Genomic DNA, 17,450 nt, shown 5'->3' with positions numbered 1-17,450 from the left:
CAAAATATTTTTCCCTTGACAAGGGGTAGTCAGTTGGAAAAGAGAAGTAAAACCGGCTGTACCAGATGACAATGAGATAACAGTGGTACTACCATATATCAGAAGTATTTTCAAGATAAATAGGGAGATAAGAAAAGTGCTGGATGAGAATCTTGGACAGAACCAAAGTGGAACTCGTGTAGAAGAGTGGCAACAAACTGATATGCAGGCTGCAAAGACTTTCACATGAGGAACAGAACTTACTGCAGTGCAACTGCATGAAGAAGGAAATGGTGTTTAACCTAAGAGGGGCTTACAGCATAACAAGAAGATATGAACTGACCACAAATGCATGCAAGCTGGAAACCATAAGATGGCTTAAAAATGAAAGAAAATTACAGAAATGTAGTTTTTAAAATCGTCTGGTTTTGTCCTGTTATGATTTGGTGTTGGTGACTTAGGTTAAGTGCTTAGGTGCTAATTTCCTTGTATGTAATTGCAGAGTAATTATTTTCATGTTACAGAGGAACTGCAGTATTCTTTTGTTCATTTACTGACTGTCACACAGGAACCCTGGCAAAGATGTTTTTGCTCTTTAACGGTAGTGAATTACTTTTCCTTTTTTTGTTTTATATGTTTTTCATTTTGTAATTAACAATCTTATGAGTGTTACATTATCACTCAGTGATTTTGAATGTGACCCAGAAACATCACATACAGATTAACAAAAATGAGCGGACTGCTATGTCAGCCACTTATTATGCCTTCTCAGATCAATTTGGGTCAAAAATGACAGGCAGTAGGAAGAAAGATTATGTGTATAATCTCCTCATAGAACCAAATAGCATGCCACAACGATATTTTGCAAAGGAACATTTACAAGTGTATAATCTCTATAAACAGAACTCCAAAAATTGGTATCAGGAGATTTATTTTTTTTATTGTTGTTTCAAGAGCGAAAACTTATTCCAGCACATGGTATGTCTTTCCCGTGTTAAGTAATAGGTTCATCACTATAAAAGATTGGCCCACTGCAGTTAAAAATTAAGTGAAATATCTTCTGTCCAAGATACAAATTAACAATCACCATGATAAAAATATCTAGGTTTTTTTTTTTTGCTTCTTTAACCTCTGTTTGTTTGTAGTCTGAAATCCTCTAATGCTACTAATTACAAAGCATTCTTAGCTGAGTAGCTGTTTCACCTGTATTGCTGCCTTATCAGCATCGGTCATGCCTAAGAGAAGAATACTCATTCAGCAAAACTTTGGGCACTTAACATTGTTTTGTTAGAAAACTGTTAACATATCAAGATGCCTCTTCCATATCTTTCAAAAAAAAAAAAAAAAAAAAAGCCAGAAATTATTTTTCTTGAAAAACAGGAAAAAGAAACTTGCAGTGAGAGTTTCTTTGCAAATGCAAAAGTCTTTCGGCCAAGAAGGTGCCAAGAACATATTCCCACAACTTTCTCAGTCTGTGCCTCTCTTTCCATCCCTTCCTTGTCTTCAGTGTGACAATCTGTTCTTGACATAAACACAAACCTGCAGAGAACAAAAGGTGATAAAGCCCTGCCTCCTGTGTGTTGTACTCAGTTTGTTATAAGTACATGCATTTATTCAAATGTTAGGAAAAGTACTATTGGCACTGTTTGAGCTAGCTAGTGATGCACAGGTGCAAAAATTTGTTTTGTATATTCCTAGTGGATGGCATTAGGTGGGTGTTTAATCCACCCCAGACAATGGCAGTTGTTTCACAAGTCATCACTAGGCAAACAGCAGTCTATTTCAAGCTGTTTATTGACCTCTTGATAACCAACTGCTTTTGTTGCAGTGATTAGACCCCATTTTCTACTGGAATGCTCCTGAGCACCACATCAAATACTGGAAGTTCATTTGTTTCCTTTAGAACATGAAATTTATCTTACAATTACTTTTACTTCAACTGTTGTCTAGTTGTTCATTCATATTCGTCCTTTTCATTCTTGGACATCACTGTGTATGTGAGAGATACCTATCTGCTGTAGTATTTGTCAATATACACAGCCTGTCTTCATAAGGATATTTGGACAGTAAAGATGCTGGGCCCAAGACCATTTTGTACAGGTGTATACCAGCTCCTCTGGTACTTCAACTTCTTTCTTCACCCGTCTCCTGAAAACTGACACTCCCTAACTCTGTTCTGAAGAGGTCTCCACAGCCTACAAATTGTACTACCAGCAAGTTAATGGGCTGTTTCTCAAAATATCTTCTTTGTAATGGAAAGGAAAAATCACCACTTATGCAAGCATTCAGTAGGCAAAACAAACTTTTCTTTATGTGAACACTGTAAATCTTTAATGAAGTCTGCTTGTTGGATTATTTCCTCTGCTAAAAAGAAGAAAGAAATCACAGAAGACAGAGCTAAACATTTCTGAGATGTGTTTTAGATTTAAATCTAATGCTGACATTGTTTAGTAGTGCTCAATGTAATCAGTTGGTGGTGGAGCACCTTTATTCTTTCCACAATAGATTAGGTGCTTATTCTGTTAGCATATTATCCTTCGACATTTGGCTTGTCTGTGGAAAATAATTTATATCATTTTGGTAAGTGTTAAATCCTTGTCTGCTGTTAGGCAGCAGTAGTAGTGAATCACAAAATCACAGAATCACAAAATGGCCAGGGTTGGAAGGGAACTCAAGGATCATGAATCTCCAACCCCCCTGCCACATGCAGGGCAACCAACCTCCCCATTTATACCAGACCAGGCTGCCCAGGGCCCCATCCAACCTGGCCTTGAACACCTCCAGGGACGGGGCATCCACAACCTCTCTGGGCAGCCTCTCTCTGTAAAGAACTTCCCCCTGACATCCAACCTAAATTACAATAGGAATGAATTATTTTTCTTACCACTCAATAAAATTTCTGGCCTTACAGAAGTCAGAAGATAGTGTCTCATTTTACAGAGGAAAATCTCCATCCTCAGTTTGAAAACTGGTATCTAATATTGCATTGTAAATAGGCTGGAGAACAATATTCAATAATAAGAAGTAAATCTCTATAATTTTTCAGATATGGATGTAATGGAAACTAGATTGCAAGAATTGTAAAGCTAGTTTTGTGGCTGACGCTGCTGAAAGATCATTTCTTTTGTGTGAATATTAAATGTAAATTTCCAAGGTGTCTCTCAGTCTCTGGAACTGTAATTTAGTGTGTTACTTTGAAACTGAAGATAATTTATTTCCTCTCACCCCTCCTAGCAACCCCCATCATTAGTATTAAAATCATTAAGTTTGACTTCAATATATATATTTTGTATTTGCCCTACAGATTTCATTTCTGGCCTCTGCTTACCTAAGCCAACATCTGTCTGAGGAAAGCTGCTCCGCACTCGCATCTGTTACACATTACCTTTATCTCTGCCAGTTCAGCTGGATGCTCATTCAGGTTAGTCTCATAGACCTTTTTCACCCTTCCCCAAAACATCTGTAAAATAACTGAGACTGTGTTTATGTGTTTTTGGGTTTTTTTTGTTTTGTGTGTACATATGTTGGTATTGCAGTGCTACTACAGAAAAAAAAACATTCTGTTTTTTATTAAACCTAGAGTGTCAGAGGTCTAGAAGTAAATATTAAAACACTATAAAGAATTTTTCCTCTACTATCTATTACAACTGCATAAGAGTTTTCACATCTCACTTTGTCCTATAGGCATTATTGACTAAAAACACTGAAGAACTTCTTATTATAGGTATTAGCTTTTCTAAACTTGTAATTGGTCCTTTGAAACACTCTCTTGAAGTTAAACTACACTATCTTTTTTGAAGTCAGTAGCATTTTAGTCATTAGATTTGTGAAGTATACCTTCCTAAGTTTGCATTAAAATAAAGACTATATACATTCATAGATACTGTCAGAATTTTGATGTATTATACAACTATACATGAGGTAAAAACAAACTGAGCTTATGTGACCGTGAACAATGAAATACATCATAGAGAAGTATCAGTTTTATTTCAGTCAAAGTAGAAATCTGTGAGGTTGTTTGGAAAATATATTCCCATACCTTCTTTTAAAAATGCTTATTTACCACTAATGACTGAATTATCCCATTTATGTTTCTGTTATTTTGACAGGATTTGTCCATAGCACACATCATATCAAACTGTATTATATATGCAGCTATATACATTACCATACCAGATATCCAATTAGCAGGTGATCAGACCAAGCAAGGAATTGCAAATTAAGAATATATATCTAAATGCAGTGTTTTCTTCTAATGATATTAATGTGGTATCTGATGTTTTCCTGGAATTATTGTCAGGTTGCATGCACTGAGAACCCTAACTGTCTGTCCAATAGCTCCACTGTGCTGCTTATCCTCACAGACAGTGATAAACAAGTTAGTCTAAAACCGTGTACAGCCTTACTGGGGGAAGAGGTGAATGGGTGTTTTAAGGGTGTTTTTTAATGTGATGTATGCATTGTGATATAGTTAGAAGCAGAATGTTTGTCAATTATATTGCTTTTGCAACTGTTCCCCAAAATGCAGCACTGTCTTTCATTTGTTTCATACTGTACAGAGATCTAAACTGCTCAGTCTGTAGTGAGGCCTGATGTTCTCTTTATTTGTTGTTTTGTTTTCCTGAATACATATAATTAGCCAAAATAAATATTCTCTCTGGAAGATGTTTCTTTCTGCTCACTCTATCAGTACTGAAATTCTTTTTCATCTCCTCTATATACGTTGGCTTATGACTTTCTCTTAGACTGACTAACCTAATTTATTTTGTTACCTGTAGACCTTTTTTCTTCCTGCTGCTTTTTTACTTCATTCCTCAGTCACTTCAGTCTTCTTGAATGTTTCCTATTTTCTACAAACAAATTAATAATTTCAAATTACCAGTTTACTGGAATATCTCCTATTCAGACTGCATTAAGTTGCAAGTTATTCCCTTTTTGAATTTTTACTTCTGCAAGTATTGTTAATAATGACAAAAAACTTGGATGGTTGTTAATGGTTGATTCATTACTTTTACAGCTGTAGTTGAAACCTTCTGTTATTTTTGTTCAAGTCCAAGAATTTATATGTGCCATTTTGTTTGGTGGGGCTTCATGTTGCTATTAATCATGAAGACTTTACACTGAAATTTGAGGTGACAATAAAGTTTAAGAGGGAAAGCACCCTTTATAGCCTGTTAAGTGACGATCTGACAAGAGTAGCCAGCAGTAACTTGGAGTGAAGGGGAATACCCACTTTTCTGGGTAAAGGTCTTCAGTTGTGAATCATTCCACATGGATGGAATTTGAAACATGCAAAAGGAGTTTGAAACATGCAAAAGGAAAGAAATCATCTGAAATGCAGATGAACCCAGCTCTTAGAAACAATCTACTACTCTTGATGGAGAATAGGTCTTGAATTTCTCTGTCTCTCATGGCAGAACTAAGTGAATTAACTTTCTAGCCGTTCTTTATTTTTCTTGACTCTGTTTCTGCTGTTGGAGCTTATTAAAAAAATCATATATTTGTTGGAGCAGGAGCGACTATTTTTTTCTATTCCATCTCTTTGCTTACCACAGTTCATGCTTGTTCCACAGACTCAGATGAACAGACATTGATTTTATCTTTTTTTTTTTTTTGTGGAGTGAAATCCTCAGCTGAGCTAAGGGAAAAATTAGGATTCAATTCCTTATTTTCGATGCAGAGTTGAATCTTGTATATCCTTGTAATAATTGTGTGTCTCATCTTCACCCTATTTTACACTAGATAAACAGTGCCTCAGCTACAGGGATAGTTTGGAATACACAAACAGGTCGTCCTCTTCAACAAAACAGGAGGGAGGAATGTCCATTGAACCACAGCATCTTTCTCAGTTACGGTGCAATCCGTATCATTAGGAATCACACCATTGATAACGATGCATCTGAGATGGAGACAGATTGCTTTACTCCACCATCAGTGTTGTCCATTCTTCCATAGCATTTCCACCCAAAGCAGTAAGAAAACAGTGCCAGAACCCCAAGGAGTGACAGGAATACCTGTGGGCTTGATTTGGACTCCACACTACTACTAGCAAAACCTGTGGATAGAGGGGCAAACCAAACTAATTTGGAAAATCTAGATGCAATGGCTTTATAAATGGCAGCTTTAACGCCTGTGACACAAATGTTTGTATTTCTCAGCATGGTATACCTAACACACGTGGCATGATTTGGAAGGCAGCAGAATTAATAATATATGGGACTTACATACCTATGTTTGGGAAACAGTGAAAAATATGCAAACAGATTCTGTATTGCTCAGACACTCACTCTGCCATCTGTGAGGCTGTATACAGCAGTGTGTACTGCTCATGACTGTGAATGTATCTGCTAGTGCCAGTCTGGATCAATGCACACAGAAGTAGGTCAGTGTTACAGTCAATTGTGAGCTGCGTGCAATTGTGTGCAACTTGTTAGGAAATGAAACATGCATAAATTAAAAAGAAAAAAAGGTATCAAAAGGTGACCAAACAACACTTCCAGGCAGTTAATGTAATGTCTATAGGAAAACCCAGAAGTAATAGTTGGTCCAGCTTATGCAGATACATTTCTGTAGTCCAGATCAAATACGCTCACTTGCTAGACTCTAGGACAACATCCTAACCTTTTTGTCCTAATTTGTGTATCTCCTGCATATTAGTATTGTAGTACTTCAAACTTTATTTTATACATATTAGTAATGATTGCAATAACAAAACACATAGCACAGTTCTCTAGTTCTTTTTCCACTTTTTAACTTCTTATAAGCTTGCCTTAGATATCAGTATTTACATTACCAACATGCTGACAGAAATGCATGAATGGGAAGGACCAAAGAGGCAGAAGGAAAGGACTGTCAGCAGAGGCAGAACAAAAGGGCACATCAAATCATCCTTTCCACCTTTGTACTGTATTGTTACATTTCTTGGCTTATATGAGTGGATTTCTGTAGATTGAAGAAAGTTAATGTCATTACCAAATGTTTCAAGGATGAGGCTTTCTTGATTGCAGAAGGAAAAAATAAGCAAGGCATACTTTACACTTTGTGTCTACATAGAGTGAGCTTAGCCTGAAATATTTGCCTCATACTCTTGCTGAAATTGAAAAGACTTAATTCTTACAAATGTCCCCACATACAAATGTGTGCATAAGCCTATATTTTCAAGTGCAACCTGTGCTTTTATCATAAGAGCACACATGGAGGATACCTCTGTATTCTGTTGTTCTTCCTGTGATAACCGTTATTTAAGAAAGATAACTTTCTTCTTTTAGGATGTCCTAACTTGTTAGGAAAATAACTAAATTACCAGAATGTAAATAAACCACCTTTTGAGGAGAAAATGAAACTTGTATAGTCTTCAACTACTAATTCTGACATAGAGCAAAATAATGTTAGAAAAGCAATTTTTTGTTTTGATCCGTTGCTAGAGTGGAGTAAGTCAGCAGAAAAAACAGCAGTTCTATAAGAAAACCAGAATGAATGGTAATAAATGGCATACCTGGATCCTTCTTCTTTGTGGATTTAATGGCAACTTTCAGGTTTTTTAATAAAACTATTGCAGCCATTCATAAAATAGATGAAGGAAAATATTTACCATTGATCTGGGATACTTCACTGTAAGTATTTTTCAGCTGATGTTTACCTGAAATCCACAAATATCACTATAAACAGATGAAGAAATTAAAAGTGTCCCATCCTCAGGTAATTGATTGCCTCATTCAAAAAGCAAAAAAGCTTTACTGAACTTAGCATAGTCTCACTGGAGTGTTATTTGACTTTGTAGTTGTTTTCTGTTCTACCTCAATACAGTAGCTACTTGTGCATTTGTTCTTCCACTTGAGCAGCTGAGAAATGAACTTTACATTTTATCCTTCTCTAGGTCTGGCAACAGGAAAGGAGTTTTTAAAATTAGTACAAGTATTTGTATTTCATTGATTTAGTTTCTGAAGGGGTAAAAGAAAATAATATATAATTATGAAGACAGAAGGTTCAGTGCACAGGAAATGTGAAGTAACCACACTCCCTTAAATCTTTGCAGAAGTACTGATGTTAAAGTCTTTTTTATGACGGATGATAGGTAAATATGACAAAATAAACACAGAGCAAGGACATGAAGTACAGTTTCTTGGAAAGAAATCTCTGTTGGATGGTTGAGAAAAATGTTCTCTGGATAGTCAGAAACAGTAGAACTAACAATTCTTGAGCATAACTGCATAAATAAGTTCAAGGATTTGCTACCTGGAAATGTTCAATGTGAAGCATAGCCTAGTCAGGACTATAGATGCACTTTTCTTCACTCCTTTTTCCATGTTTCACTGCACAGCTGACATTCACTCAACTGTTTCCTTTGAGAAGAGAGAATATTTATTATAATAAGACGTGAAATAAAATATTGAATCCCAATGTAAAGGAGAGAAGATTGTATGAGAACAACCATTAAGTGAGAAAAACAGTTTCAGAAACTGTGGATATTTGTTCCAAATTTTCATTTCTTCAGTATTTTCTTCTTGTAAAGTCCAATAATGGAATTAATAGTTTTTCCAATGTTCTTTTAAATTATGCAGGAAAGTTCCAAGTGTACAGTAGGATTTTCCTATATTCTTTCAAGGAAAAACAAATTTGCCTTTGCTCACATAGTACCAATCACCAAATGAGAAAAAAAAGTTTCATAATAATTTTTGTATAATTAATGTAATTGCCTACACCAGACATACAAAATGTCATTCTCTAAGGCAAAATTCAAGAGTGCTTGCTGAACTTCTAATTTTTTTGAAAACATATTTTTAGCAAATATAATGTTGTTTATGACTTACGATAGAAAGTATTTTATGTTCATGCTATATAAATAACAGAAATAAAAACATTAAAAAAATTAACTTCTGAGATTTACATGAACAATCCACAAACCAGTAATTAAGTATTTGTAAAAATTCAATCTCTATACACAACATGTTGGCTGATGGAATCCACAAAATTTCATAGATACTGCAATTTTCTTGTCATTAGATTTCATATAGATTTCACATATCCTAGCAATAGACAGCTGCAAGAATATAAATCAACATTATTATATGAAATCCTTCTGTAGTGGGTGGAAAGGTTTGAATATGATTAAGGATAACTGGGTTCCTGAAGATGCCTGTCCCTTATTCTTTGACTGTAAGAGAATGTAGAGGTACAAGCTTGAAGCAGATGTTCTTTAGCTAGAAAAAGTAAAAATTACTCCTTTATTAATCTCAGCTGGAAGGTCAAAAATAATGATGGAGCATGCACAATTGTGGCTGGTACGATAGGTTTGAAGTGGAGGAAGTGAAGAAATGTTTTGCAGAGTATATTCTGATCATGGATGGTATTGATATTTATTAGAAAACAGTAACATGCAAATGTGCATAATAAAAAAATGGGCAACTTGGCTAAGTGTTTGAGCCTCCCTCAGGGTTAGAAAGTTTTTTCTTTTGTTGAGATGGAATTTCATGTATTTTAATGTATGTATTGCATCCTGCTAACGGACTTCATTGAGAATAGTGTTTCTCCCATTTAATCACTCCCATCCCTCAAGTTTTCATGGACACTAATGAGATCCCCCTGAGTCTCCTCATGTCCAAGCTAAGCAGTCACAGTTCTCTCAACCTCTCCTCACAGGAGATGTGCTACAAGTTCTTGATCAACTTCTTGGTCCTCTGTTGGGTTCTTTCCAGTATATCCAGGTCTCTCTTGTTCTCAGCCCAGAACTGGAAGCAGCACTCCATATGTGGGCATTTCTTTTTTTCATCCCATTCCCTCTATACGACCTCCAGATCTCTATTAATGCTCAATAAAAGTTTTCTTCCTCAATTCAGTCCTCTGTGCAGACAGGCCAAGTATATCCTGCCCAAGTATAAAGCAGCAACAAAATCAAGTGGGCTATCTCTTTAGACACCAAGAGTTACTTCCAGGTAGAGAACAGGTAGAAAGTCAGAAAAAGTTATCAAATGTGATAAAAACTTATAGGATTCTTCTAATGAAACTCCTACAATTGTCTTTCTCCAAAGTAAAATGAAAAAGAGACATACCACTTGGGAAGACACAAACTTTATTAGGTATCAAATCAAATATTTTTGGTAGAGAAACTAAGAAGATATCAAGAAGTTATCAACAAGATATCACATGCTCAAAGACCTTGGATAATGACTCTATTTTCTGATCAGGGCCTCTGATGTGAATGCCTGCACTGTTATTTGCTGTTATGTTAAGGTTGTAATGATATTCTTACATTCATACTATATGTTGAAAAATTTGAAGGAGGCTAGTGTGTTTCCAGCATTATAAATACAGCTGAACGATATCTTCAAAGCCTTTCAGTGCATATCAGATTTCAGCAATCTTATGTGACAGTCTTTGGTATGAGAGTATGGAAATCCAAGAAAAAAGCTATCCTTTTGCACTGCAAAAATTAAGTTTTCTACTAAATAGAGTGTCTTCTTGTCATCAGTAGTCTGATTGAAAATCTAACAATTACATAATTCAGTATACTTCTTTTATAACCAGTCTCTTTTGATTACTTAGGAGAAGAAAATGAGAACTATTTGTACTGAAAAATATTTATATTTACACACATAGTAGGGCAGAAATGCATTGTATTATAATGTTTGGAGTGACGTTGTTTTTCTGGGGGGGATAGCTGAACATCCACTAAATATATTTATTAATATTCTGCATTGTTCTTCAGGCTGTTAATTTCTGGTATGTACTGGTGATGAATGATGAACACACAGAGCGGCGCTATCTACTTTACTTCCTTTTGAGTTGGGGGCTTCCAGCTTTTATTGTCATCCTGCTTTTAATTATCCTGAGAGGCATCTATCATCACAGCACAGCACAGATTTATGGCCTGGTCTACAGTGATCTGTAAGTTTCACTTCAAATATCTGTCAGCTAGCAATTGCGCTTCTAGATTTTATTTCTAATTTACTTGCAAGTAGACAAGGGAATGTGCATATGGCCAAGTGCAGTAATGGGCAGGGGATTTCCTTGTCTGAATCGAGATGAAGCAAGCATATCACCCATACACAGTGCTGCAAACTTTCTCCACGGTTCCATCCTGGTCTGAGCCCTGGTGAAGCCAGCTCTGGCATGTCTGTCTTGTGGGTGAATTATTTATTCTTTTCTGAGACTGTGCAGTTCCAACATGAAGGACAGAAGTGGCCACTACTGAAGAAGTGAGCTGAGCATTGTGTTTTTCTTCCATTTAATTCTACAGTTTATTAATACGTTAAAAAAAAAAAAAAACAAGGAAACTTTCAACCCTCTTGTCTTAGATTATTAAAAATATTTCCTGCTACCCAATGTTACTACATTAACATGTCAAACTTTCTGTACTCTTTCATTTGGAATATTGAATACACTGCATTCCAAAGTGTTCTTAGTTTGAACACTGCTGTAATGCCAGTAATTAATTCAATCCTTTCAAAGCTATATGTAATCTCAGAAAACTGTGCTACTTAAAATATATATATATACATCTATGTATAACTTCAGAAATTTAAGTGGAAAAATACATAGCTAAATATTTTTGTTATCCTTTCTTCTCTTTGACTCTGACATCTTTTCTGGCAAAGTTAATTCATGATAATAGCTGTTCTAGGATATGAGGCTACTATTCTTACTTACTTTGTGTCATAATTACATACTCCTTGTACAGCAAAAAGTAAACACACAGCTTCTATTTAATTTAAGGATGTACAAATTTCTTTATGAAAACTTCTTATGAAAGTGCTTGCAGAGTAGGCATAAAACAGGAGAGCATTCATCCGTCTTCCACAAAGGTGCAGCATCCATCATACCTTTGTAACCCAGTGAAATTCAGTGCAACTGAAACTGTTTTATTTTTTTTGCCACAGAAAGGAAATTACTTGAGAAGTAGATGCTGGGATTCATTGTCTGTGTGTGTATGTACATATGTGATTGTCTTCTGCATGCATATGTGTATTCGTACAAGTGTTTTATATTGTAGGGATAAGCTCATTTGTAGCTCAATGAGCTACACTGAGTACTGGAAGCCTAGTTTTACCACCACCATAAGAGACACCAGTTCTCATCCAGGAGGTCCAAACTGGCAGACCATTTGAGATATTAATGAAACATGACAGGGCTGCATCAGCTGTGTACAATGCCATACATGCAGATGTTTCTTCTCCAAACATGGGAGACAATAGTATTAAACTTTTCTTCCCAGTAGAATACTTCTCTGTACACGGTAAACACAAGAAATATGTTTAATCAAGTCTTTTGATTGCAATCAGACAGCAGGCTAATGGTATCATTATGCAGTGAAATACAGTTTTACAGCTGCTTTTTGTTTTTGACATCTACTTAAAAAATCCCTACATTTTGACAAAATTATTAGGTAGAGGAAAATTAGTAATTCCAGATCACTTGCCCAAATTAAATATAAAACTTTTCCAGCATTTAAAGTAGGCAAATGCGAGAAATCATCCTAAGCCTAATGAGTCCACAGCTCAGTCCAGCTCAGTAAGAATGAGCACTGTAAGGAGATAACGGCAAGGATTTTCATAAATAGCATCAGTGCTGAATCCTAGCATGGAGAACAGTTAAAAAGTTCCTCATAATTATACAAAGAAGACTTTCAAAGCCAGAATTTAGGAAAGAGGATTGAACTACATCACTTAATTTATTTTCTCAGAATCAGGATGTAGTAGTGGAAAAAGTAACAAACAGATTTCCAGAGTCAAGGCAATTGCAAAACAACTTCAGAATCAGCATCAGAAATATTTTGAGAGCAATCATTTTCTACTAATAAGCTCATTTCATGTAGGAGCTGGAAGACAGGTCAAAATAAAAAAAAGCAGTGGAGCCTGCTATCCTAGCTCTAGCCTAAGTAATTGATCTCTCAGGAAACTCATTTTAGCATTTCTGTGGTGTCTGGCTGACTGTTTTCTTCCTAACTAGCCTGCCATGGGTACAATTAATAGCTGAAATTAAAAACTGAAACTTATATAACTTATGCTTTTATGTAATAAAAAGGTTTGAGCTGTATTAGATTTTGTACTCCAAAACAGCTGCTAGGAAATGATCTTCCTTTAGTTATGATGCCTTTAGATATACACAAATATGTTTTGTACAGTATTTTATAATTCTCATAGTATGTAACAGTATAAAACTAACTGCCAAGGTGATGGTGTTAGTATACAGACGATGATTACCCATCATAATATCTTATATCTTTCACATGATAGTACAATATCTCTCATAATTGACTGAGCTTATGTATGGTATGAACACTGCACTGTTTGGCATTATGAAAAAATTGTTATGATGCAGGGAAATTTTTCCATACCATGATACCACCAAGTAGCATGATGTTTCTGGATCATAGCTCAGTGATGTGTGCATGTGCTAGCTGCCAAGAAAGTGTTCTTTTATTTTTCCCTGTGCTAATTTTCCATTGCTCGGGAGTTACCAGTTCACTGGCATTCGAAAGGCTTTAGAGTGGAGTTTGCAGTGCAAAACAATACTGTGGACTCCAAGACCTTCTCTGCTCAGCTTCTGGTGCCCAGAACTCACTCTCTTGCCCAGACTCACCCTTTCCCACTCCTATGCAGGCAGTTGAAGATATCTGTCCAGCAGCTTTTCCCTAACCCATGGCACTGAGAAGAGATTTGTGGTCTACCAAAGCTGAGCAGAGCCAGGTCATAGGGATGGTACTGAAGAATTAACAGTAAAATTCCTTGAAAAGAAGTCAGAAAAAAAGTTAAGAATTTGTTGTGAAAATAAGGAGAAGTGAAAATTGTTGATGAAAGGAATATTGGCATAAATTAAATAAAATAAGACATCTCTGGAGTGAGATGGGCAATTGCTTCAAGTGGGTTTGAATGATAAGAGGCAGTTTAGATGGATATCTATGAAGGAAACTGAAGCGGTTGTATGAAATTTTGATGCAATACTTTGCCACAAAAATTAATAAGATTTGATACCTTCTTTAAATCATGTGTTAGTTCTCATGTCTTTTAAAAAGAATAACAAGTTATTTTAGATGGAGTTGTCTGTAACTACTCCTTCTGTATTACTTGTGTACGTATTACCTATTTGCTCAATCATGCAATGAAACTTCAAAGCAAGGATATTCTCTGCAGCCTACTTGTTTTCCAATGCAAGAGAAATGAAGAAGGAGTCCACAAACACATTTACCATCTGGCCATTTAGACTTTCTGAGTTCTCATACAACAAGGTTTGTCAACGTTTATAAATGAAATCTCTGATGTAAAATTTCAAGTATGTTGTCTACTTTGGTGTCTACTCAACACGCTCTAAAAGGTATATCCTTGCTTAAGAATTACTGTGATGGCTAAGGCATTAATGTTTTTTGTTTCTTTGGTTTTTTTTTTGTGATAAGGGGCAGATTATTGAGAAAAGAGTCAGATCTTTTCAGCTGGCTAATAACTGAATTTGGAATTAAGCTCTGAACTAGGCAGTTTAATATCAGTCTTAAAAAAGTATGTCATCGTTCAGTATTTCTGAGCTTTTATGATGTACAGATAATACAGACCCAAATAATCTTTTCTCTTCCATTTTTTAAAAAAACATATTTCTTATTTCTCACCTGATTTCAAGAGTTATAGGCAAAAGTCTTATGAAATACAAATACAGTTCAGCTGGTATGGTGGAAAACATTTGAAGGCAAATTGAAATATTGGCAAAGAGAGACAATATATAGTGGAGAGATCTGAAGTATTACATTAACAGTAGACCCCAACTTTATCCCATTTTCTGGTGGTTAGACTGAAGAAAAATGCTAGCCTTATTTGCTTAGTACGTACCTCTGATTGCCTTACAGGGGATTTACAAGCTGTAGATAGTTCTTCTGGAAGCCAGTATGGGTGGTACAGTTAAAAACCTCAAACTGCTGAATAACTGATAGTCATACCAAGGATTTACAAACTGTAGATAGTTCTTTTGGAAGCCAGTATACTCGGTACAGTCAAAAAACCTAAAACTGTTGAATAACTTGAGATATGCAACAGTTCAGACATTTTTTATGCAAGAAGCTGGGTTTGGGTTCATGGCAACTCACAACTCTTAAATTTAAAAAACAAAGAAGCAAGCAAAAGGACTTTATGGGCATCCTTGACAATGAAGTGACTTTCTAATCTTTCATATAACCCTGAAAATGTAATTGTCTACACTTACATAGGAGTAAGAATTTCAAAACTGAAGTCAGTAGAATATCACCAGTTGCAGGCTTCTGCCTTAACTCATCTGTTTATGAGATTAGAGGCCAGATTTATTTAACTGTATCACGTTTTGTTCACAAATCTGAGTTTTAAGGGTTAATTATGTCTCATTCGCTGGGCCTCTACTCAAGAGGTTGTCCAGAGCTATAACATTCCATGAAGAGAAGGAAAAGTACTCTGTAAAATTGGCCAGAATCACAAGGCAGTAGAGCTTAAGCTGGAGCTTTTGATGCACTTGGGTAATTTGAAAAATCTTATCTGCTATCATATTAAAGCATGTTTCTTCGTACATGTAAGAAGTACTTTTGTGCACAAATGTGTTGCCACTTTAAGGTTTGAATCTGAAACGACCTTCTGCTTGAAACTTAACTCCCCAGTATAGACCTAAGGCCTATTTTTTTTTTTAAAGAACATAAAGTAAAACAACTAACCTTTCAAATTGAGAAAAATAGAAATGACTATCCATGATAGAATACAAATATAAAAGCTTATAAACAAATATTTCCCTGCCAGCTGTGACGTTGCAAAAAAAAAAAAAAAAAAAAAAAAAAAAAAGAGATGGTTTTCCAGCACAATTTTAGCTAAGCTTTAGTCTAGCTTTTTTGAATTGAAAGAAAATATTTTTTTCCTCTGGTTCTCGGGATGTGTTTTTGTTTTTGTTTTTTTTTTCCAGTCATTTCTGAGACCTGGATGTCTGCTCCTTGCAATTTTGTGAGCTTTCTTACCATCTCCAATCTCTCCAGTTTCTGGAAGCATCTCTTTTCTAGTGCAATCTTTATGCTCAAGCCATGAAATGATCCCCTCTTTATGTCAGGAGACCCCATCTGATAAATATGTTTTCCTCTTTTCTGTGGCAAACAGACTGAGTACTGAGAAACCACATGTATCATATACAGTGCTTTGGAATTGTAGAACTAACTTTTGATTTGATGTCTGCAATAATGATGGTAGCATCTAGTAGCATAGAAAGGCTAAGCTAAATGTTCTGACAAAGATATCTTCTTTGTATCATCTGCCATGATTATGAGAAATAACGAAGAAAGTGTACAGAAACATTCATTTTCAGGGAAAAAAAAAGACTACTACCTTATGTGCAAAACAGGACAAGGAAGACATTTTTTAGCAATGTCAGTGAATCTGGGATTCTGGGATAGGGCAGGGGAAAACAAGAACACAGAAAGCTGGAAATGATGAACTTTTTGGGTTTTTTTTTTTTGGTTTGTGACTAAGAGTTATTACCCTTCCTGTTACTCACGTTGCTGTTTCACTGAATCAAGTTCTTGCACTTGGGCACAGCACAAGGCACATATTAATAACTAGGAGCCATGACCAATTTTATCAAGAAAAGAGCTTCACTAAAAATGAGTTCCAATACCAGGCATATGCTTCCTCAAACAGAAGTGAGTCAGGGGCACTTTGTGATCTTTGTGAGAGAGTCAGACCTGAATTTCAAATAAAACACGCAGTGCATTTGATTTCTGAATAATCAGTTTCTTTGAGTGAGTCATCTGCTCTTGGGTTGTAGCCCAAACTACTGATAAAACAGAAGCCTGGAGACAACTAATTCTCTTAGATAATGCCTTAATTAGTGGTTTGTGAAGCACTGGACTGTGCATAAAAGTCACACATACTTCTAAAGATACTTTTGAGGTGAAGCACAAATGCTAGCAAGCGACCAGGGTTCAGATCATTTCTGAATGTAGCAAAGAAGAGGAGATCTTGAAAGTAGCAAAGTGATTATGCCCTGCTTATATATGCGGTGTTATGCAAGTGGTGAGAAACATTTACTTATAAGTATTGCTGAGATTGGAAGCGTGAAGGCCCATCAAAGATTTGTTAAGTTTTAATTCACTGGCATAGGTGGAAGGGTAAAAAACAGGCCTTAACTTGAACAAAACAGTCAGATTGAATATATTCATGGTGGTTTATGTAAGTTCTTACTCAGTGAGTATCATTTGTTTTGATGCTCTTACAAGGATAAAATCTTCCAGAAGCATCTTTCCAGTCACTATTCCCCATTTAGGTTTTGTTCCCCCCCCCCCCTCCCCCAAGGGCTACAGCCCCTAGAACTTCTAATTATTGCTTTTACTTAAAATGGGGACCCTATAAACCATAATTTGCCACAGATGCAGTCATGTTTTCTTTCTAAGCATATGCTATGCTGATGCATAGATGTTTAACCTTGACAGACAAAATACTGGAAGTTTCTATGAGTATTTCCACAATGCATGGCTCTTTCATTGC

General features: G+C 35.8%; 1 protein-coding gene across 1 annotated transcript in view; it reads left to right on the top strand.

Moving 5' to 3' along the window:
* ADGRV1 (adhesion G protein-coupled receptor V1) overlaps nucleotides 1-17,450 on the top strand; it is a 251,698-nt gene that overhangs the window by 169,390 nt on the left and 64,858 nt on the right. The window contains exons 85-86 of the mRNA XM_048931822.1: nucleotides 3,284-3,400; nucleotides 10,685-10,863. Of these exons, the coding sequence (XP_048787779.1) occupies nucleotides 3,284-3,400; nucleotides 10,685-10,863 (296 nt within the window). The remainder of the gene's footprint in view (nucleotides 1-3,283; nucleotides 3,401-10,684; nucleotides 10,864-17,450) is intronic.

This window comes from Lagopus muta, chromosome Z (assembly GCF_023343835.1).
Source record: "Lagopus muta isolate bLagMut1 chromosome Z, bLagMut1 primary, whole genome shotgun sequence".
Classification (NCBI taxonomy): domain Eukaryota; kingdom Metazoa; phylum Chordata; class Aves; order Galliformes; family Phasianidae; genus Lagopus; species Lagopus muta.
Note: the sequence above shows the minus strand (reverse complement) of the source record. Positions and strands in the feature narration are given on the sequence as shown.